General features: G+C 37.4%; 1 protein-coding gene across 1 annotated transcript; it reads left to right on the top strand.

Annotated features, from left to right (window-relative positions):
• Window positions 1-15,417: 15,417 nt before the first annotated feature.
• On the top strand, window positions 15,418-18,803 carry HYAL4 (hyaluronidase 4). Its single transcript, XM_007420366.2, has 3 exons — window positions 15,418-16,299; window positions 17,996-18,085; window positions 18,390-18,803. The coding sequence occupies exons 1-3, from the start codon at window positions 15,418-15,420 to the stop codon at window positions 18,801-18,803; spliced, it is 1,386 nt and encodes a 461-aa protein (XP_007420428.2).
• The last annotated feature ends 210 nt before the right edge of the window (window positions 18,804-19,013 follow it).

The following is a 19,013-nucleotide window of genomic DNA, read 5'->3' as shown; positions in this document are numbered from 1 at the left end:
CCCTGCTTCTGACTTTATTTCCCATAGAATCAATGGAGGATTTTAAAGAATCATTATATAGCTATGCTGGAAGAATGGAGTAAGGCATGGAGTAAGACATTATTTTTCTTAAAAATAAAGCCTGGGTGTGGGGTGGAATGATATCAGTTCTTCCTATTGTCCATTTTGCACTTTATTATAGCTCTTTAGTTTCTCAGTGGTGCACGCCAATGGCACAGCTCACATTATCCCAGCTTTACTTTATTGAAGCTTTTCAAGAATTATTGTCTTACCTCCAGTTCAAGCAACTAGCTTGATAGGACCTCCAGCTCTTCTCGGAGGTCACTTGAGAATAGTGGAGCTCACAAGGAGCACTTAAAAGCTTTTATAGCAAGATGTACCCCAAGTTTGAATAAGATGTCACCTCCTGTCTTTTTGTTACAGGACAATTCTCAAAAGCATGGAATAGTTTTAACACAAGCATCTTGTATTGTGTCCTGGAAGCTAATTCTCAGAGTTGTGAGGGAGCTTGTAGCTACTTCTCAGTCTTTGGTGTATTGAAATCTTTCAAAGATCTGAAATGTTCTTTTCACTGAAATGTATGCTTTTTTATACACAGAGCCATCCTGCAGAGCTGTGCAGGATTACTCATAGTCTACCTGCTGTAAGCAATGGGCTGGAAACTTTTATTCAGGTAGATAAATGTTTCTTTCAGGTTGGCCTATTTGTGCTTTCAGGATAAAGGACTTGCCTTTGTGACTTCTTGAATCTACATTAGAATTTGTTACATGTATTATTTTTACCCTTTTAAAAAATATAAAATGACATTCACACAATGCACACACACAATATACACACACAATAAACATCAAAATAGAATGTATACACCTTTTCCTACATCCATTCTAGTGTCAGTTTCTACTCAACATAATTGCCAGCATATTTCACTTCTACCAAGCCAGTGTTGGTGCTACCACATAGCAAGCAGTCTATGTCAATCATTAGTCATAGCTACTGGGTAATAACATTGCATGTTGCTTCTGGAAATATTCATTGAATCAAGGTGTGATTTACTTGGTGTGATATTGATCAAAATAACTTACTGAATATGATAGTATATTACCATGTATGTTTGCTTCTTGTTTCTGCATATGAGCACTAATACTATACTGATACCATGGAAATTGATCATTCAGCTTGTAAGTTTCTTAAACAAGAGGAGAAGTACAATTAGAATTTAAAAATCCTACATTAAATTTAAAAAATCAAGGTAACAAAACAAAACATCTCAATTCTCAGTACTTGAACTCTGGAACACCATGCTTCCCTAGGTTAGATTGTCTACTACCTTACCAGCTTTTCACAAAGCACTGAAGACTTGGACGTGCTCCAGGGCAAGGGCATGATCACAAGGTGTAATGGTATGTGGGAATGACCTTGGGAGACAAGAGGAAGAACCGCAGCCTAGACAACAGTCTGAAAAATGAAATCTGAGTCCGAAGGAAGGGTGGGGGTGGAGAAAGCATCTTAGAAAGTACCCTCCCTAGTTTTCAGGAGAGTAAAAGTAAAGGAGAGGAGAGGTACTTTCAGACTTGCAAGATTCTGTTACTGTAACCTTACAATAAAGGTAGTGTTAGTACTCATGGTTGGTGCTTCTTGTTTGGACTATCTCGAAGGGCTGACTTCAGTTTTGCAAGTCTCAAAGTACCTCTCCCCTCCCTTACATTTACTTTGTGGCTCTTCATCCTATCTCTCAAGGTCATCCCCACATACCATTGCACAAGGTTCAATGGCCCATGCATGTTGTTATCCTGCTCCTTGCGTTGGTCTTATTCTTGGTGCCCCTTGTAAGTTTTTATGTTTTTTATATTACTTTAAATTGTTTTTAATGTGTTGTGAGCTGATGAAATGGGCTGTGAGAATAACCTTGGGATGCAGGAGGAAAAGCTGCAGCCTAGACAACAGTCTGATAAATGAAATCTGAGTCCAAAGGAGGGACGGGGGTGGAGAAAGCATCTCAGAAGAGACCCTCCCTTGTTCTCTGGAAAGTAAAGGCAGGGGAGGGAGGAAGTGCTTTCAGACTTGTAAGAATCTGTACATTAACCTTACAATAAAGGTAGTATTAGTACTGGTTTTGGTTTCCAGTTTGGACTACCTCAAAGAGCTGACAGCTGTCCAGAGTCCTGTCTGTGAGATGGGCAGTTATCTAAATCAATTTAATATATAAATAAATGCCTAACATCTTTTTTTATGTATATATGTATAGAAAAGCCAATTTAAAAACATACATAGATAAATTAATGGATACATAGATACATAGGTATCAAACTAAGATTACATAGCTTGCTTCAATTTTTTCCAAGCTGTGGTTCAATTTTTAAACAACGCATTGAACCTAGAGCATAAAAAATCATATTGTCCAGTCTTGCCTGTCTGTTGGTTCAAAAGCTGACCAGTTTCATGGATGCACTGAATCTGGCAGAGTTACAAAAAAGAAAAATGGAGAGAAATCCAAACTCAGCTCTACCTGGGAGTAAACCCAAGGAACTCCATTGGACTCACATTTGAAGAGAGGTACTTAGAACTTGTCTGTATGAGTCTAGCTCATGACAGAATTGCAATGAATATTTTAAGGTAGTACTGTAATGGCTAGTTTAAACCAAGGCATTTACGTGGGATTGACTTCAGTTAAATAGAGATTCAGCAAAACTTTCCAGTTTTACTCGTTGCCCTGAGTCACCCTGTAATGACATGTTTTCTGGAAAGCAGACCAAAAGCGTTTTGACATTCTGCTTCTCTCTGCATGGGATAACTTGCATACTGATGGCATACTGGAAGGTAATCATAATTATATTTTCTCATCTAAAATGTTACGTTCATTCTTTTCAGAATGAAGTGAAATGTCTTGACATTTATGATATTTATTTTGTTTGCCTAATATAAACTTCAGTGCCAACTGCTGACATATAAACTGCTAGGTGAACTAGATTAATTTGGCTACTTGAAGATAATAACAGTGCCATTTCTTGTTAATGCATAATTAATCCAAATTATTCTTTTGAATCGCAACATAAATGAGATTTACTCTAGGGATTATATTCTTACATCCCAGGGGCACTCCAACACCATTGCAAAAGGCTTTTCCATGCTAATGCATATTGCAAGGTGTACACCTCCTACCCCATGAATTAGATATTCAATTTAGATATACTGTGGGGACTAATATTCTTGTCAGTAAGTAATCTTTAAATAAATATTCTGTAAATTCTACTTCAGAAAGAATATTAGGTAATTCCAAAACCTGCAAACTGTAAGCCCTAGGAAGTACTTCCCTCCCCCCTCCCCGCCATACTTGATTTTTGTGATTTATTGTGAGAACTTTTCAAATGGAAATGTCATTAAAATGTTATAGTTCATGCTTCTGCCTAATAGAAATAGTTTCCACCTTGGGCTTTCAGCCAATTGTTTCTTCTCAATGGGAATTCTACTTTTCTGTCCCTGCATTTTCCATTTTTCTTTCTCAGTGTTCTGTGGCTACCAACTGTGCTAAATCCTCATTAGTCCTTATTTTGTGTGGCCTTATTAGATTTTTCTATTTGTGTTACTACACATTTTGCAGTTTCTCTCTCTCCCCCCTCCCCTTTTTCCATTGCCTTGTTTTGGCTCCAGTCTTGATGGTCCTCATAACCTGAAATCAATATTAGAAGAGATGATTCATTCTTCTGTATAAACGCTCCAACTGTTTAAAGAGTGGAGAATGAAATATTATTTTACCATGTAATTTAATAACACAAATTAAATTCAGTACCAACACATATTTAAATCGTGACTGATATGTTGTCTGTGTTTCCTCTTAACAAATTACAAGGGAAATTCGTTACTCAGTATATATTCCTGCATTCCTGATTTTTTTGATTTTGCTATAAATAAATATTATAAATAGCACTGTACTCACCCAATAGATATATGAATGGCCACCAAAAATTATTCAGACTTAGGTTTCTTTGATATTTCAGTTATTACTTTAACATGCTACCTTCCACTGGAAGAAGTTCTGTTTTGTTTTCTTTTTCCCCTATCCTACCTTACCTCACAACCTTTTAAGGAATACTATGCTGAGATAAATTTGCTAAGGATGAACAATACATAGGGCAGTTGGGAAGTTATTTCAAGCCAAGTCTCTCTTCCTGAGCCTGTCAGCACGGCAATGATAACACTTTAATTATAAACCAGATGGATGGTGCTTACCTTCTCTCCTGCAGTGAGGCAGGGTACTGTCCTTTGTTCATTGCTTTTTAACGAACTAATCTGGGGGCAGATTCCCCTATTACAATGGTTTTTTGTTGAAATAGGTACTGTACTGGTGCCCCTATAGAAAGATATAGGTTTCTGCAGAAGGGGGTCAAAAAAGTCAACATGGCAGTCACAACTAGGCAATCAATGCAGACACAATAGGGGTGGGGTTTTAATCATCTTCCTGTGACCGCCATCCTTGACTTTTTTGACCCTCCTTACCAGTACCGACAGTGCAATCTGTCTATTCCATACTGAGTACTACTGAGTACAAGTCTACTCAGAAGTTAATTCCTGAGTTCAGTTGGGGCTACTTAATTTTACTGCTAGGAGTTTAATTTAGGAATTAACAGTTCTAATATTCTTTATGCAGCTCAATGTTTTTCCAGACTTAGCCCTTTCCTTTTAATATTGGATTAATAAAGCTGGGTATTTCAAAGGTGACAGAAATAACATATTAAGTGCTTCAGATATTTCGTGGGCCTGTTCTCAGAACACAGTAAATCAAGTCAGTCATTGCCCCAGCAGACAGACATACTAATCAGGTCCAATCACCATGGTGGAAAAACAGTGTCCCCACTAGTTTTCTGCAAGAAGTATCTATCATCTTCTGATCTTTACACCAAGAAGAGGCCTGACAATGTCTCATGCCATCATAGCCCCTTCCCACTGACCAGACAGGCCACAGTAATCGTGGCTTGAGCCCTGTGGCCAATGTTTGGGTGGTGTATTCTCTGTGATGCCATGCTTTGGCAATGATTTTAGCAGTGGAGAAGCTCACTTCCTCTTTTTCTCCAGCTCCTTTTCTCCAGCTCCAGGATGCAAAAACAGGTCAATTGACTAGGTGTGAATGTTGTAATCACTGCATGGAATGAGTCAAATGCTGTACGTAACTGTGTCTATTTTGCATAGCCTCCTGGTTATTAGTCAACTTCCTCAATTTTGCTGTTTCCATTACATGCTACTATCCCCTGCTGACCCAGTTAAGTCTGTTATGGGGACAGGGCCCAATAATGCAGTGTAATCTAATTTAAATTCAACAAACCCTACTGTTTAGAAAGTATATTTAAGATTATAATCTTAAAATATAATCTTATATTTTATATAATCTTATATAATTATAATCTTAAAATATAATCTTAAATAGGGCTATTAATGCTGTGCTGCACCTGTATCCTTTTGCTAACATCTTTGCAGCCCAGATCTGGTTGCCCTAGTCTTAAGCACTACAAAATGTTAAATATCATTTATTCATTATTGCAAATACCACTAATTCAATACTTTTACCAATAATTTGGTCAAATGCATAACACAATATCTTTCAGCAAGGAACCATGGGAATAATAGATTTGGTTATAAGACACAGGAGGTGAAACTTTATCAGAATATTTCAAATCTAGGCAAATTATAATTTCCAGGTTGTGTATAAAACTGTTAAAAATGAAAATAAATCAGTTGTCACTTTTTTTTCTTTTATTTTTGAGGTGCAGGTTAATTTAAGCAGAAATTCATAAATTACCTATTTATCTTATAAAATTCTGTGATGTAATGCTGCATTCAACTTAGAATAATAAGCATCAAAGTTGAAGATTAATTATTTTGATGTGAATTAGCCAGTTTGGTGTAGGGGTTAAGGCATCAGGCTAGAAACTGGGAGACTGTGAATTCTAGTCCTGCCTTAGGCACAAAGCCAGTTGGGTGGCCTTGGGCCAGTCTTTCTCTTAGCCTTAGTAAGTAGGCAATGGCAAACTACCTTCGAAAATCTTACCAAGAAAACTGCGAGGACTAGTCCAGGCAATCGCTAGGGGTCAAGACTTCCCTGAAGGAACGAAATAAATAAATACAAGTTTGAAGTAAAGGCACTAAGTTATAAAGGTATGCAAAACAGCCCAGACTCCTCTCCTTATAATTTCCCATAGTTTATTAACTGGGTATTTTGGACATTATCAAAGTTTCCATCATACCTCTGAATTCTGCTTTTCCTGCTTTGTCCATATATGGAAGAGACCACCAGAAAATCCACTGCTTTTCAGATCATCTTCTAATCTTTCTGAAGCAATTTCAGAAGATAGCTTATTTGGTCTGACCATCTATATGAAGGTTTGGTCTGAACAGATCTGTTGGTCAAATCTCCTCTGAAATTAATCACTCCTAACTTTCATATAACTCTAGTGTAACAGAATGTGGCTTGTTTTTGACTTAGCATATTATGTGAGCTAAGCCATTATAATTTGTAAATCATGGTTTATTGCTTCATGTTATAGATAAATCAAGCCATTATAGCTTCTTTAACAAACTTTGGTTTCAATGGCATAGTGTATGTGCAAACTATATTTTTGATTTAGATATGACTTGTTCCCAGATTAATGTCTTGATGAAGCTGCAAAATAATTGCTATAAAAAGAGGGTGGGGGTGGATTTCATGAAATCATATTATTTCAGAGTACTGAGTCATTACACCATGGTGTCTGAATTCTCATTATCCTCGAAACGTTACTTGCATTAGAGTAGTGTTCTAAAACTTTGTTTAATGGGATAATGAAATTCATCTTCTCTCCAGAGAGATCACATATCCTTTTAGGTTAAAGAAAAAGCCATTTCCTATCAATCTGTGCCAGTTTCAGAGAGTGGGAGTCTTTGCAAACACAGGTTTGCTAAAAATAAACTGGAAATTATAGTTTTGTACACAGAGAATGAATGCCTGGAAACAACTTACTACTTAAAAAAACAACAACAAATCTTCAACATGACACTGTTGTTCTAGCTCAGGTTAAAAAATCCACGTGTGGAAGCAGACACCCATTTCCACCTTACTTACTGGATTACACTGAAATGCGGATGCTGATTTGAAAGTGGCATTGTTTCTAACTGGATGTCTTCTTGAATGACCTCTTGTCTACCTCCCCATTCTAGTGGAACCCCCCCATTCAGAGACATTTTGGATTACATCTGAATCAGGAAAGTCCCTGGTTATTATAGATTCAATGAGGCTTTCCAGATCATTAAAACCCTTTGAACATAGAATCAGGATATTTCTGAGTCATCTTTACCTTTCCCAATTCTCACAGCACCATAATCATATAGGAGTCTATAGCTTGCAGTGAATGGCAATTAAGCATTGCTCTCCTTTGCTATCTTTGTGTCTACCCCATCTGACTTTCCAGATTGTGAATTAATAAAAAAAATCTTCCACTCCTCTCTAAAATAAAATAATAAAATAAAATTAAATAGTGTTACTTGTCCCTGGTGCATGAACAGCAACAATAATAACAGATGCTTTCAGATCATTTCAGTTCCTAATAGCTGCATGCATGAAGTCTTTCTTCCAAGAGCATGTTGATTTCCCAGTTTAACCAACAACCTGTTTTTTGTTTCTGGTTGGTTCCCCCAAACACTAACAAGACCTCAATCTCCTTTGTATCTGGGATCAGCTAAGATTGGCTAGATGGGGCCATCTGCTGAGACTTATGGCTAGGTCTTTCTCCCTGATTCCTGTCCCCATCTCTCTCTCCCCCCACCCCCAACTGCACTGATGTTGTTATCAAGAAAACTGCATGGCTGGGACCTTGCAATCTCCAGGAGTTCAACTTAACTCAATAATGGTTTTACCCTTTTTCTTTTGACAAATGCAAAAAAAAAAAGAAAAAAAAAAGTCCTTTGAGAGGGGGTGCATGGGGAAAAGAATATTGAAAGCAATGAATAGTACTAGTTGCAGAGCACCAGGGTAAAATAGTAGTAAACTTACATCACTTTCCAAATTCACACACAAACATGAAAACAAACAGCTTCATTCATTTGGATAATGAACATCCTGGAATATCTGGAACATCCTCCCTCCTGAGATTAGGATGGCCCTGACCCTTTTGGCTTTTCGGAAGGCGTTGAAGCTGGCTTTAGGCCTGGGCCTGGGGCCCGAGTGTGCGAAGGGCCCCATTTCATGGTTGTGCTGATACTGACAGTTTTTAAAGATCTCTTGGCTGTATTTATATTTATATTTAATTTTCTGTATTGTTTTAAGTGTTTGACTGTTTTTATTATTGTTAGCCACCCAGAGTCACTGGTCTGAGATGGGCGGCTATATAAATTGAATGAATGAATGAATGAATGAATGAATGAATGAATGAATGAATGAATGAAATGTTAAACCTCTCTTTGGGGGAGGCAGCTGTTGTGGCTCCCAGGTAGGTAGGCAGGCTATTTCTCTGTCTACTTAATATAGGCAACAATTATTTGACATTTGCTATTTTTTGGGAGGGAAGTGTGTACTTTGGAGTCAGTATTGACTCCTGGCAACTACCTGGACTAGTCTCTGCATGCCATGCATTAGTTTGAAATGTCTGTAAACTCGTTCTACTGTTCCGACCACCTTGTTTCGGCCATAGACACCAGTATGTACTATGAGAGAATCCTCACGTTCCCTTGCTCACTGGAGTTGCCAACTTTTATTTCAGTCTTTGCTTTGTGCCTTTATGTGCCTTTCCCCTCTTGCTGCTAACCATGGGACAAACATATCATGTCCTCCATGATATTGTCTTCATCTCATCTCCATCTCATATGTAAGACAGGGTTAAGGTATCTTTAGATGTATCAGCGTTAAAGTTGTCTTTGCCCCTGCATTCCACCTCTCATCATGCAGCTTTGAAGTGTGTAAAATTGTTTTGTCATCTGTTATGGAAGAAAATCATGTCGCTGAGTGACTGGGAATAAGCAGAGGCAATAAAGGTAGAATATGAATTTGCAACAGAGGCAGCAGATTTCTTGCTTGTCTAGTTTGTTTCATCTCAACAGTGTGGAAAGTTCCTAAGAGGAGTTTGGTCTGCTAATGCTTGCAACTTGAGGCAATCATACTTATGAGCAAGCTGCAGAATACTCTGCTTAAATTTTATTAGCTGCAAACTTCTTAAAAATAATTAGACTCACCACTGAGAAGTAAAACTTAAATTCCACTGATACTGCAGAATATGTCATTATTATTATTATTATTATTATTATTAGTAGTAGTAGTAGTAGTAGCAGTAGTAAAGTTTCCAGAAGTTACATAGCTTTTTTTGTTTACATGGACTAGGATAAACTTTTCTCATTTTGTAATAATCTCCCTCTTAATTTAATGGGGAGTTTTAGGAGCAATATTTCCAGGATACATTTCTGATTCATTTCTAACTCTTTTAGGTGATGCTGATGGGAAGTAAAGCTATGCAGGTACAAGAAGAAGGGTAACATATGATTCCCAGTATCTGCAGTATGACTTTATTTTTAAATGAAATTTACTTATCCACTTAAGACTGGAGAACAATGGAAAATTTTCCCTGCCTAAATCCTAAGAATTGCTAACATTAGTCCTTAAAAATATAGTGACAAATCCTTTATAATCCTCCTTCCTGCAATTCCCATATGCTTTATATCAATTTCCATTATTTTATATTCAGGCAAGGTGCTGGAATAGATGGTGTGAAGTTTCAGCTCCATGATACCTGAATGATGCTTATTATCTACATTAATTTCACTCCAGCTTCAGGCCTGGCTGCAGGGTGGCAACTGTTTTGTTACATCAGTAGACATCTACATCAGAAACCTGACTGTAAAATGGTTGTATGTCCTTCAGGTGGATTATTCCTCTCCTTATTTCTTCAGTGGTCTCAGTGATAATCACAACAGTTTTCACTGTTCTTTCTTGCTATTATTTGAATGATTCATTGACTTTTTTACCTCAGAAACTAACTTCTTTTTCTCAGTTATTATTTCATTTTCTTTGGGAGGGGGATATATATGGAAAAACAATGACAATGAAAAGAACAGAATTCATTGCAACTTTCCATGTCCACAAGTAGTAGCAGAAATGAAATAATTTAGAAGCTATATTATACTGGCATTTCTTTCCTTTAATCAATTCTAGGGATATCATTCCTGATTTTATCCAGTTTAAGCTGAGCAGTCCTTTAATCTTCAATGTTTTTAGACATATGCACATGTTGGAATGATTAGACATTTTCTCCAAACCCAACAGATTTGCGCAGGGTTTTTTCTTTTTAAAAAATAGCTTCTCCCATTCCCTTTTCCTGTGGGGTATATCAGCATCACTTGTTCTGGCTAAGACAAATGTGGCTATTCCAGTTTGACAGCTCCTGAGCATTTTTCAGCAGTGAATAATGTGGAAAGATGCCTTGAGCTTTATAGCTGCAATGAAGTTAATGTGCTAATCATCAAATGCCACTATGACAGAATTGATGTTGAGAACATTCCTGGTCCATGTCTCTTGAAAACCTTACACTACTTGAGTTTGAGAATAATGGAAAGATGTTATCCACCTCCAGGTCATTTTTGAAGCTCCTGCTAACTAAAAATAAGAAGCTGCATTGTAATAGACTAAGAGTGGCATGTTTAGAAGGAAATTAGAAAAACTCATGCTTGTTGATGTAGTTCTGTTATGTGCTCCTAGATTTCAATAATTGCCTATATTTCAAATCTGAACTCTGAAGATGTCAGTTGCTCAGAATAATTTGCATCATACTTACAGATTTAAGTTGTCAACATTTTCTATTTATAATAGTTCATAAACAGCATTGGTGTGAAATCTAGAGATTGGGCAAGTTGAGAGTTGCATTTGGCCTCTGAGTATTATGTAAGGTGTCATACTTGTGAAAGTAGGCAGGACAATGAAAATGAAGTACATGGGATCAAGTAAAAAAATGCATCTTCTTAAATTGTAATTTAATTTAATGCATTAAATGTGATTATTCTCCACGTATTTAATTATTTTCTCTTTTGTCACATTTAAAGATGACAATTTGATGCTGTCTGACTCTTTGGTAGTTGCCTCAAATCGAAAGTAATTCTATCCAAGCATGAGTCTTACAAAGTCTTCTTTAGCAGGATTGATTGAGGTGACAAAGATAATTTTATGAGAATTTCAGCAACTGTACTATTTGCCATTTATAATCAATTTATTCCTTAAAGTACTAGGGTGGAGACTTCTATTTTCTTTGTAACAAGAGGTGGGACTTTCTACTCATAATGGAAAAACTTGCAAGTGGTTGTTCACATAACCATTTCCTGAATCTTTACTAGTGAACTCAGCATTACATCTTGAAATATTTGCAGGGGTTTTGAGGATCATGCCAAGGGTTTCAGAGACTGCAGGGGCACCTGAAGCTTTTTGTTATGCATCTCTGATATATAGCAGCAATTTCTTTTTTCTTTTCATGAATATAGGAAGCTGCTTCCTACTGGCCACAGCTTTTCGGTCTTTCAGACTGAACTTGTTTTTGCTTCAGCCTAGAAATGTCAGGAATTAAACCTGAACCCTTGTACATGCCAACCATGCTTTTCATGGAGTCACAGTCATTATTTGCTTACCATATATCTTCCATGAGGAAGAAGATGCAGTAGAACTGTCTATTTGTGTGTGTGTGTGTGTGTGTGTGTGTAATATTTATTGAAAAAGAATTTTGTACAGGATTAAAAACTGTAGAAATGTAAAGAGAAAATTAGAAAAGAGAAAAAGGTATGAAAAGATAAAAGAAAAAGTGAAAAACAGTAAAAGCCAAAGAAAGAGGAAAAAAAGGGAAAGAAAAAGAAAAATATTTAAAGAAGTGATGTGATGTTTGCATAGTTGCATATAAGAGAATCAAACCACTTCAGATAATTAATCTAACTACTTATTTGTACTTTGCTGAGAAAAACTTACAACAGAAAACTTAAATAGGAGAAAAACAGAAGAAGCAATCCCTAACAAATTAAGAGTGAAGTTAATGGTCTATTTAAACCCATTATTCTGGTTCCTTGGGTAATTATAAATTTCACAAATCAATAAATAACAAGCTTCTGCTGCAGAAGTGACCTGTTTCTTGCATTTTATTTACACTGTGTTCTTCAAGATGAGACTTTTATTACAGAGAATAAGGATGTCAGATGATGATAGCCTCAGTTTGTAACCCCCTCATCTTTCCTCATCACTGCACGGTATACTCAAGAAGCATTCTTGGTCTACCTCATCCTCAGATCTCCTGGATTTTCCTCTGTAAAGTGCAGTGCACATTATTTTGTAAAACTGTTCAGAACTTTTTCCTTACCTTCCAGACACCCAATTGCATGGATGAGTAACCTCTGGGATATGGGTTTAATTTTGTCCTCTAAGCCAGCCTATCTAGCCCATAGTACCTTAAAAAAATTTTTAGCCTTCAACAAGTGTCATGTTTGCAGGCTGGAGCTCCTGCAATTCCCGAGCTAGCTTTGTCAACCCATGGTTTCTTGGGAAGATCTGAAGCAGCTGAGACTGGGTGCAGCTCCTGTTGCATTCATATGGTTCCTCTCTGGAGCTAGATTGTGACAGTGTGGGAGGGGTTTGAATTTTGGCCCAACCACAATACCATCATACAGTCCATTTAGGGTGTCTGGAGAATGAATCTAGCCTATTTGCCACCTACTATGCTTGAGTTAGGGGATCTGTCAGCCTTGCGAGGTAGTCCAGACAAGAAGCAAACCCAGAAGTACTAGCTCTAACTTTATCGTAAAGCTACATTAACAGAATCTTGCAAGTCTGAAAGTACGTCTCTTCCCCCTTGTCTTTACAGTCCATGAAATTAGGGAGGGTCCTTTCTGAGATGTTTGCCATACCCAAATTCCTTCTGCAGATTCAGCTGCCGCTTGTCTGACCATTGTCTAGTCTGCGGCTCTTCCTCTTGTCTCCCAAGGTCATTCCCACATACTAGTACAGGATCTTACAACTACACATGCGCCCTTCATAACCTTCTTGTGATTATTCGTCTCCAAAGGAAACCTTAGTATCAAAAAACATTTAGTGTATGCAGTGGAGACAGAATTAGATGAAGTAGATTTATTGCAGATGCATTGTGAAGTATTCGATTTTGGTACTTATTTGTGCCAGTTTCATTTGACACACTCTCTGTGTGTATGGTGTGTGTGTGTGTGTGTGTGTGCGCATGTGTGTGTCAGTCTACTCCCTTCTGACATAATAGTACAGGTATTTGACAGGAGCAAGTGGCCATTCTGAAAATGGTTGTTTTCTGTTTTAAAACCTACTGTTGAAAAACCATATATTTTTAAACTATGTTTTTAAACAAAGGCATTCCATGCCAATGTTTGGTATACACCTAAATTAACACAAAACCACACTCTGAACTTTTCTTTAAATAGCTTTGTTTTATTTTAAAGGTGCTTGAAATAGACTCCCAGTGACTGATAGTGGCAAAAGAGAACTTCTGCAACTCTGCTGAGTTAAGTAGGTTTAAAAAGATAGAAAGCATAGCATTTCTTTGGAATGAGGTATTTTTGATCACAACTTAAAAATTATGGCTATACATTTGGGGATCATAACTAATGATCCTGTAATATCCATTGATTTGATATGCAGCGTGGTTTTATTCATGCTCAGAGTAAGAAACACAAGCTTCCTGTGTGTAGAACAGAGCTCCCAGATCTGGACTACAAACTCCATGAGGGGACAGCAAAGAAATATAGAAACCACTAACTCTTGGTCATCTAGTGATGTGGTGTAGAAACTTATAAATCACTTATTCTAAACCACTACTTAAGACCTAAAACTAATTGTGTGTGATGTTTCAGGGGTGGGGGGCAAAGCCTTCTGTTCTGGGCATGAAATTCATATGGGTCCTCAGATTTAGATACTTCTAAATTTTTAAACTTAAAAATACTCAAATTCTCTCTCTGTCAGCACACTCTTTTGTTTAAGGTGTGATTTTTATTATGATGGGGGGGGGTATTCAAAAGCTAAAAGTAAACCCCTGTGATACGTCCCCCTGTATTCCATGGGCCTGCTCCCTAGAAAGCATCTTTCAAGTTTCCCTAAGGAACATTTATGAGCAAACATACTTGGCATTCTTCTGTTAACTGTTTTCTGGCTTGAGCATTTGAGTTTCAAAAATGGGTTGGGTTTGGTAACCAGGAGGGCTGGAGGCATATATTTTCTGAGAAGTTAAAGACAATGAATACACAGAGACAAATCATCAGAACATCAGGATCCTGTAGCCCATCACATGTTGCTGATCTACAACTTTGTCATTGTGCAGACTGGCTAAATATGAGACAAGAAATTCCCTACCTTTGCCTATTGTACTAGACAATAAGTATGCTCTCTTCTAGTACTTTACAAAGTACACACCATCACCATCATTGCCATTGCCATTGCCATTGCCATTGCCATCGCCATCGCCATCGCCATCGCCATCGCCATCGCCATCGCCATCGCCATCGCCATCGCCATCACCATCACCATCACCTCTTTATATTTTGCTTTTCCTATCCTGCATGTGTGTTCATACAGAACATATACTGCCTAGTTGGTGAGATGTGGGGAACAGTATCCAGGTGCCCTCTGGATTAGAGATCCTAGTTTGCACAGAATAGCATGAGTATGCTGGGGGAAACATTGGGCTTTGTTTATGTTTCTGGCATGTTGACCAAAATGTACTAAAATAATAGAATAATAAGATAATAGAATGCTTGTTTAAAAAGCAGAAAGCCCTGGTATAAGAGCATATTTTTACTTACTTTGTTATATGAAGTGAGAATTGGGTATGTAAGGAAAAACATGTAAGTAAACTGAATACACTGTGTATTCAACACAATACACATGTGTTATTTAAGAAATGTGTGTAGTAAAAAAGAGAAGTGATAAATTCAAGGAAGAATGAATGTGGAATGAATATAGAAGTGAGTGACAAGTATAAAAAACATATATAGAGAATGAATAAGCATTGAACTACAAAACAAGTATATGAAGGAAGAATGAATGGGTTGAGAGGAAGTGGAAGACTCAGGGGGTTTTGTTAGATCACCCCAAAATGAGAAGTTCAAAGTACAAAAGACAATATATGAAGCAATGTATGGATGGGGATGGAGGCAAAGATACCTGAGAAGGACAGAAAGACATCAAGAGATATACTGAATGGTGTTTGGCTCTATTTCATCCTTTTCTTCTCTCCTGCCTTAATTTCTTTGCATTACTCTTTCTTGCTTCTTTTTTGTGTTTTTGAATAAGGCTGCTTGCCCCCTAAAAGAATAAAATGATGGGCACGTATGGATTTTTATGTATCCCGGGGATTTTTTCTTGACAGTTCAAAAGTGTTATCTGTTACCCAGCAGGTCCACTCTACACTCTGGTTACAGATGTCATTTATGTGGAGTTCTGCGTTGGCCCTGAAGTCTGCTCAGCCACCTGTGTTCCGAAGGACGCCTTTCATAGCCGCCTGGAACGCTCCAACAGATCATTGCTCCATCCGATACAACATAGCAATTAGCTTAAAAATGTTCCATGTGATTGGAAGTCCATTTGCCAAAGCTAGAGGACAGAATGTGACCATATTTTATGTCAACAGGCTTGGATATTACCCCTGGTACACTTCACAAGAAATCCCAATCAACGGTGGCCTTCCTCAGAATTTCAGTTTACAAACACATCTGGAGAAAGCTAGCCAAGATATTAACTACTACATTCCCGATAAGGATTTTACTGGAATGGCAGTCATAGACTGGGAACACTGGAGGCCCCAGTGGGAGCGCAACTGGAATACCAAAAATATTTACAGGAGACAGTCAAGGAAATTAATTTCCAAACTGCAAGAGAATGCTTCTGCAAATGCCATCGAACGTTTAGCTAAATTTTCTTTCGAAAAATGTGCTAAAGCTTTCATGAAGGAGACAATTGAGCTGGGGATTAAAAGCAGGCCCAAGGGCCTCTGGGGATATTACTTATATCCTGACTGCCACAATTACAATTTCCATGAGCAGAACTACACTGGCTCATGTCCAGAAAATGAACTCCTGAGAAATAATGAACTGTTGTGGCTGTGGAATAGCAGTGCAGCATTATATCCCTCCATCGGCATTAAAAAATCCCTTGGAAGCAGTGAAAATACAGTACGCTTTTCACAGTTTAGGGTGAAAGAATCCATGAGGATTTCCTTGATGACCTCACATGATTATGCTCTCCCAGTATTTGTATATACTCGACTAGACTATAGAGATGAGGCTTTGCTCTTTCTTTCTATGGTAAGCTTTCTGGGGGATTATGAACTCTGTTGCTTCTGTAGAACATGGCAATGGACCAATGGAACTCTTAATCAAGGACAGCTAATTCACATTTCACTTCAACCAAGAACTCCCAAGGGCATTTGGTTGGCCACAATGGGAAAATAATGGTGGGTTAAATAAGGCCTTGCTCTGATCCAGCAAGTTTCTTTTTAGATTCTTAAAACCACACAGCAAATTTTCTCTCTCCTTCACCTTCTTCCATTTCCCAGCTCTGAATTAACCACATCCCCACTGCTACATTCCTGTCATTCCTTACTCCTTCCAACTCCCTCAGCCGTTTACCTAACATTGCTGCTCTCAGTGGTGTCCTTCCCTTTCATAATACAACTCCCAGACTTGATTCATGACTTTTGTCTATAGTTGGAGTGGAAAATCTATGAATTAAGCTGCTAAGAGTCATTGGATTGTGGTGGAGGTGCAAGTTAAATAAATACATGGTTATACATGGCATTGAATATATCTGAATGTTGGTAAGAGAGACAGAATGTCAAAGTATCTGAAATGCTGCAACTGCTTTAATCATCACTGTCCCCCAGTTCATTTCTCTTCTAAGCCAATAGTTCTTTATGGAGAAAAAAGTTCCTTTCCCTTGATATATAGGAATGCAGCCTTAGACAACTGGGGAAAAATGATTTGTATATGAAACTATTCATTAACACATTTCAATATCATATCTTAACTTTGTGTGCAGACATTCTATGTTTGAAGAATAATACACTTTTTTTCCTTTTAATGGAGCTTTCTGTCCTAACTAATGACCCAGGATTTGTTTGTTTGTTTATATGGTTCATGCTTTCATTTGAGTATTTATTTAAACAATTATAAATCTCAGAGTTTGGTTTGCTATATTTGAGATCAACCCAGCATGAAATGAATATACTATATGCACAAAACATACTTAATCACATCATTTAAAGACCTTAGGGCTTCATCTGCATGATGCATAAAGCCTGGCTAATTTCAGCCTCTGTGTGTGTGTGTGTGTGTGTGTGTGTTAGCATGTTATGCAAACCCTGTCCAGTTGGTCAGTATATGGTTCACTGTATTGTTATATTTTGCTTTGAGCTCTCTTCTTTCCCCTTAATAACAGCTTCCTGCAGCTGCATTACAGGAAATGGGTTATTCGAAGATAGAAATAGGATAGAAATAAATACAAAGGATATAAAGACAGATTTTTTAAAAAAAATAGTGATGTAAGTTTTAGAGTTTAAAGTTTAAATTCAGCCATCGGAACAATGACCCTAATTGTACAATTCCAGTGAAACAGTCTGGAAAGAATCAGTGTAGGCCTGTTTGTACTTTTATTCCCCTCCCCACCAAAATATTCTAATGTTGCAAGAATGATATCTGATCTCATGTTTTGAACAGCAAGACTTTGCTAGATTCATGACACAAAGTATTTATGGAACTTCCATATTATCGTCAAATTGGCACTCTGAAATTGAAGTAACAAAATATCCTTGCCAAAGATATAAAACTGATTTAAGATGAAACATGAATATATGCAGCAATCAGTTACTGACTAATTCTTCTGAAGGCTTGGTTGCTTAGAATGGGGTGCCTCATAATTATGCTATTAATCTGCCCATTTTTAATAGCATCACGGATGATATACAATGATTGACTGATAATATTTTCTTCCATTTCTACATAGCAAGATCTTGTTAGCACTATTGGTGAAAGTGCTGCTCTGGGAGCTGCAGGAATTGTTATTTGGGGAGACATGAATTTAACATCATCAGAGGTAAATTAAGGTCCTTATTTTAAAATCTACTTTTAACTTGCCTAAAAGTCCTTATGTTAACATGATATTCTTTAATGCATTAGACCTAATTTTCTATCTAACTATTCTTCTTTATGCAAGATCAGATTATGAGTAGGAGAAGCTTCAAGGAACATTTGGTAAAGATCTATAATTTTATTTTTAAAATGAAATTAAGGTAGGGCCTTTGAGAGTGATGTTACATAGGTTCCTTTTTTATATTTATGGTAATAGATATAGTACCAGGGAGCCTTTCCGTGATTTGCATGTTTCTTCTTGCTTGCAGGCCAATTGCACAAAGGTGAAGGACTTCATTGCTTCTGAGCTAGGTCCCTACATCACCAACGTAACCAAAGCAGCGGAGGTGTGCAGCCAACATCTGTGTCGGAATAATGGAAGGTGCATACGAAGAAACTGGAAAGCTTTGGACTATCTTCATTTAAATCCTCAGAATTTTCAAATCAAAGCCTCAAAGGATGAAGGAGTTACCGTGATGGGGGTACCATCTTCAACTGATCTTCAAATCATGGCAGAGAAATTCACTTGCCATTGTTATCAAGGATTTGAAGGAACTGACTGCAGGAAAATTAAGACTTCGGGCTGGCAACCAGGACGCTCTGTCAGTTTAATCTTATCCAGAATAGTAATTATGATAAATTTGGTTTCCTTCACCTTTTTAATTGTTGAGATTTCTTTTTGACAATGACAAAGCAGTGATTCCCTCCAAGATCTGTTGCTCCAGAAGAGTAATGGAAGTTTAAAAACAGTTATCCTATGAATTCTTACTGTCATGATACTATGCATAAGCTTATAGCTATGCATAAAACCATGAAACCTCAGTTTTACATGCCTTGATACAATGATCTTGGCATGCAACAGACAAAATTTCTGCAGTGATTTGTCACTTGTA

This window comes from Python bivittatus, unplaced genomic scaffold (genome assembly GCF_059951505.1).
Source record: "Python bivittatus isolate LINGU-HERP-01145 unplaced genomic scaffold, Pbiv_v1 ctg000330_np1212, whole genome shotgun sequence".
NCBI classification, from domain to species: Eukaryota; Metazoa; Chordata; class Lepidosauria; order Squamata; family Pythonidae; genus Python; species Python bivittatus.
Note: the sequence above shows the minus strand (reverse complement) of the source record. Positions and strands in the feature narration are given on the sequence as shown.

Coding starts and splice junctions, on each gene's coding strand:
- HYAL4 (XM_007420366.2), top strand. CDS start 15,418: ATGTCATTTATGTGGAGTTCTGCGTTGGCCCTGAAGTCTGCTCAGCCA. Junction 16,300..17,995: donor CTTTGCTCTTTCTTTCTATG/GTAAGCTTTCTG, acceptor ATTTCTACATAG/CAAGATCTTGTTAGCACTAT. Junction 18,086..18,389: donor TGAATTTAACATCATCAGAG/GTAAATTAAGGT, acceptor TCTTGCTTGCAG/GCCAATTGCACAAAGGTGAA.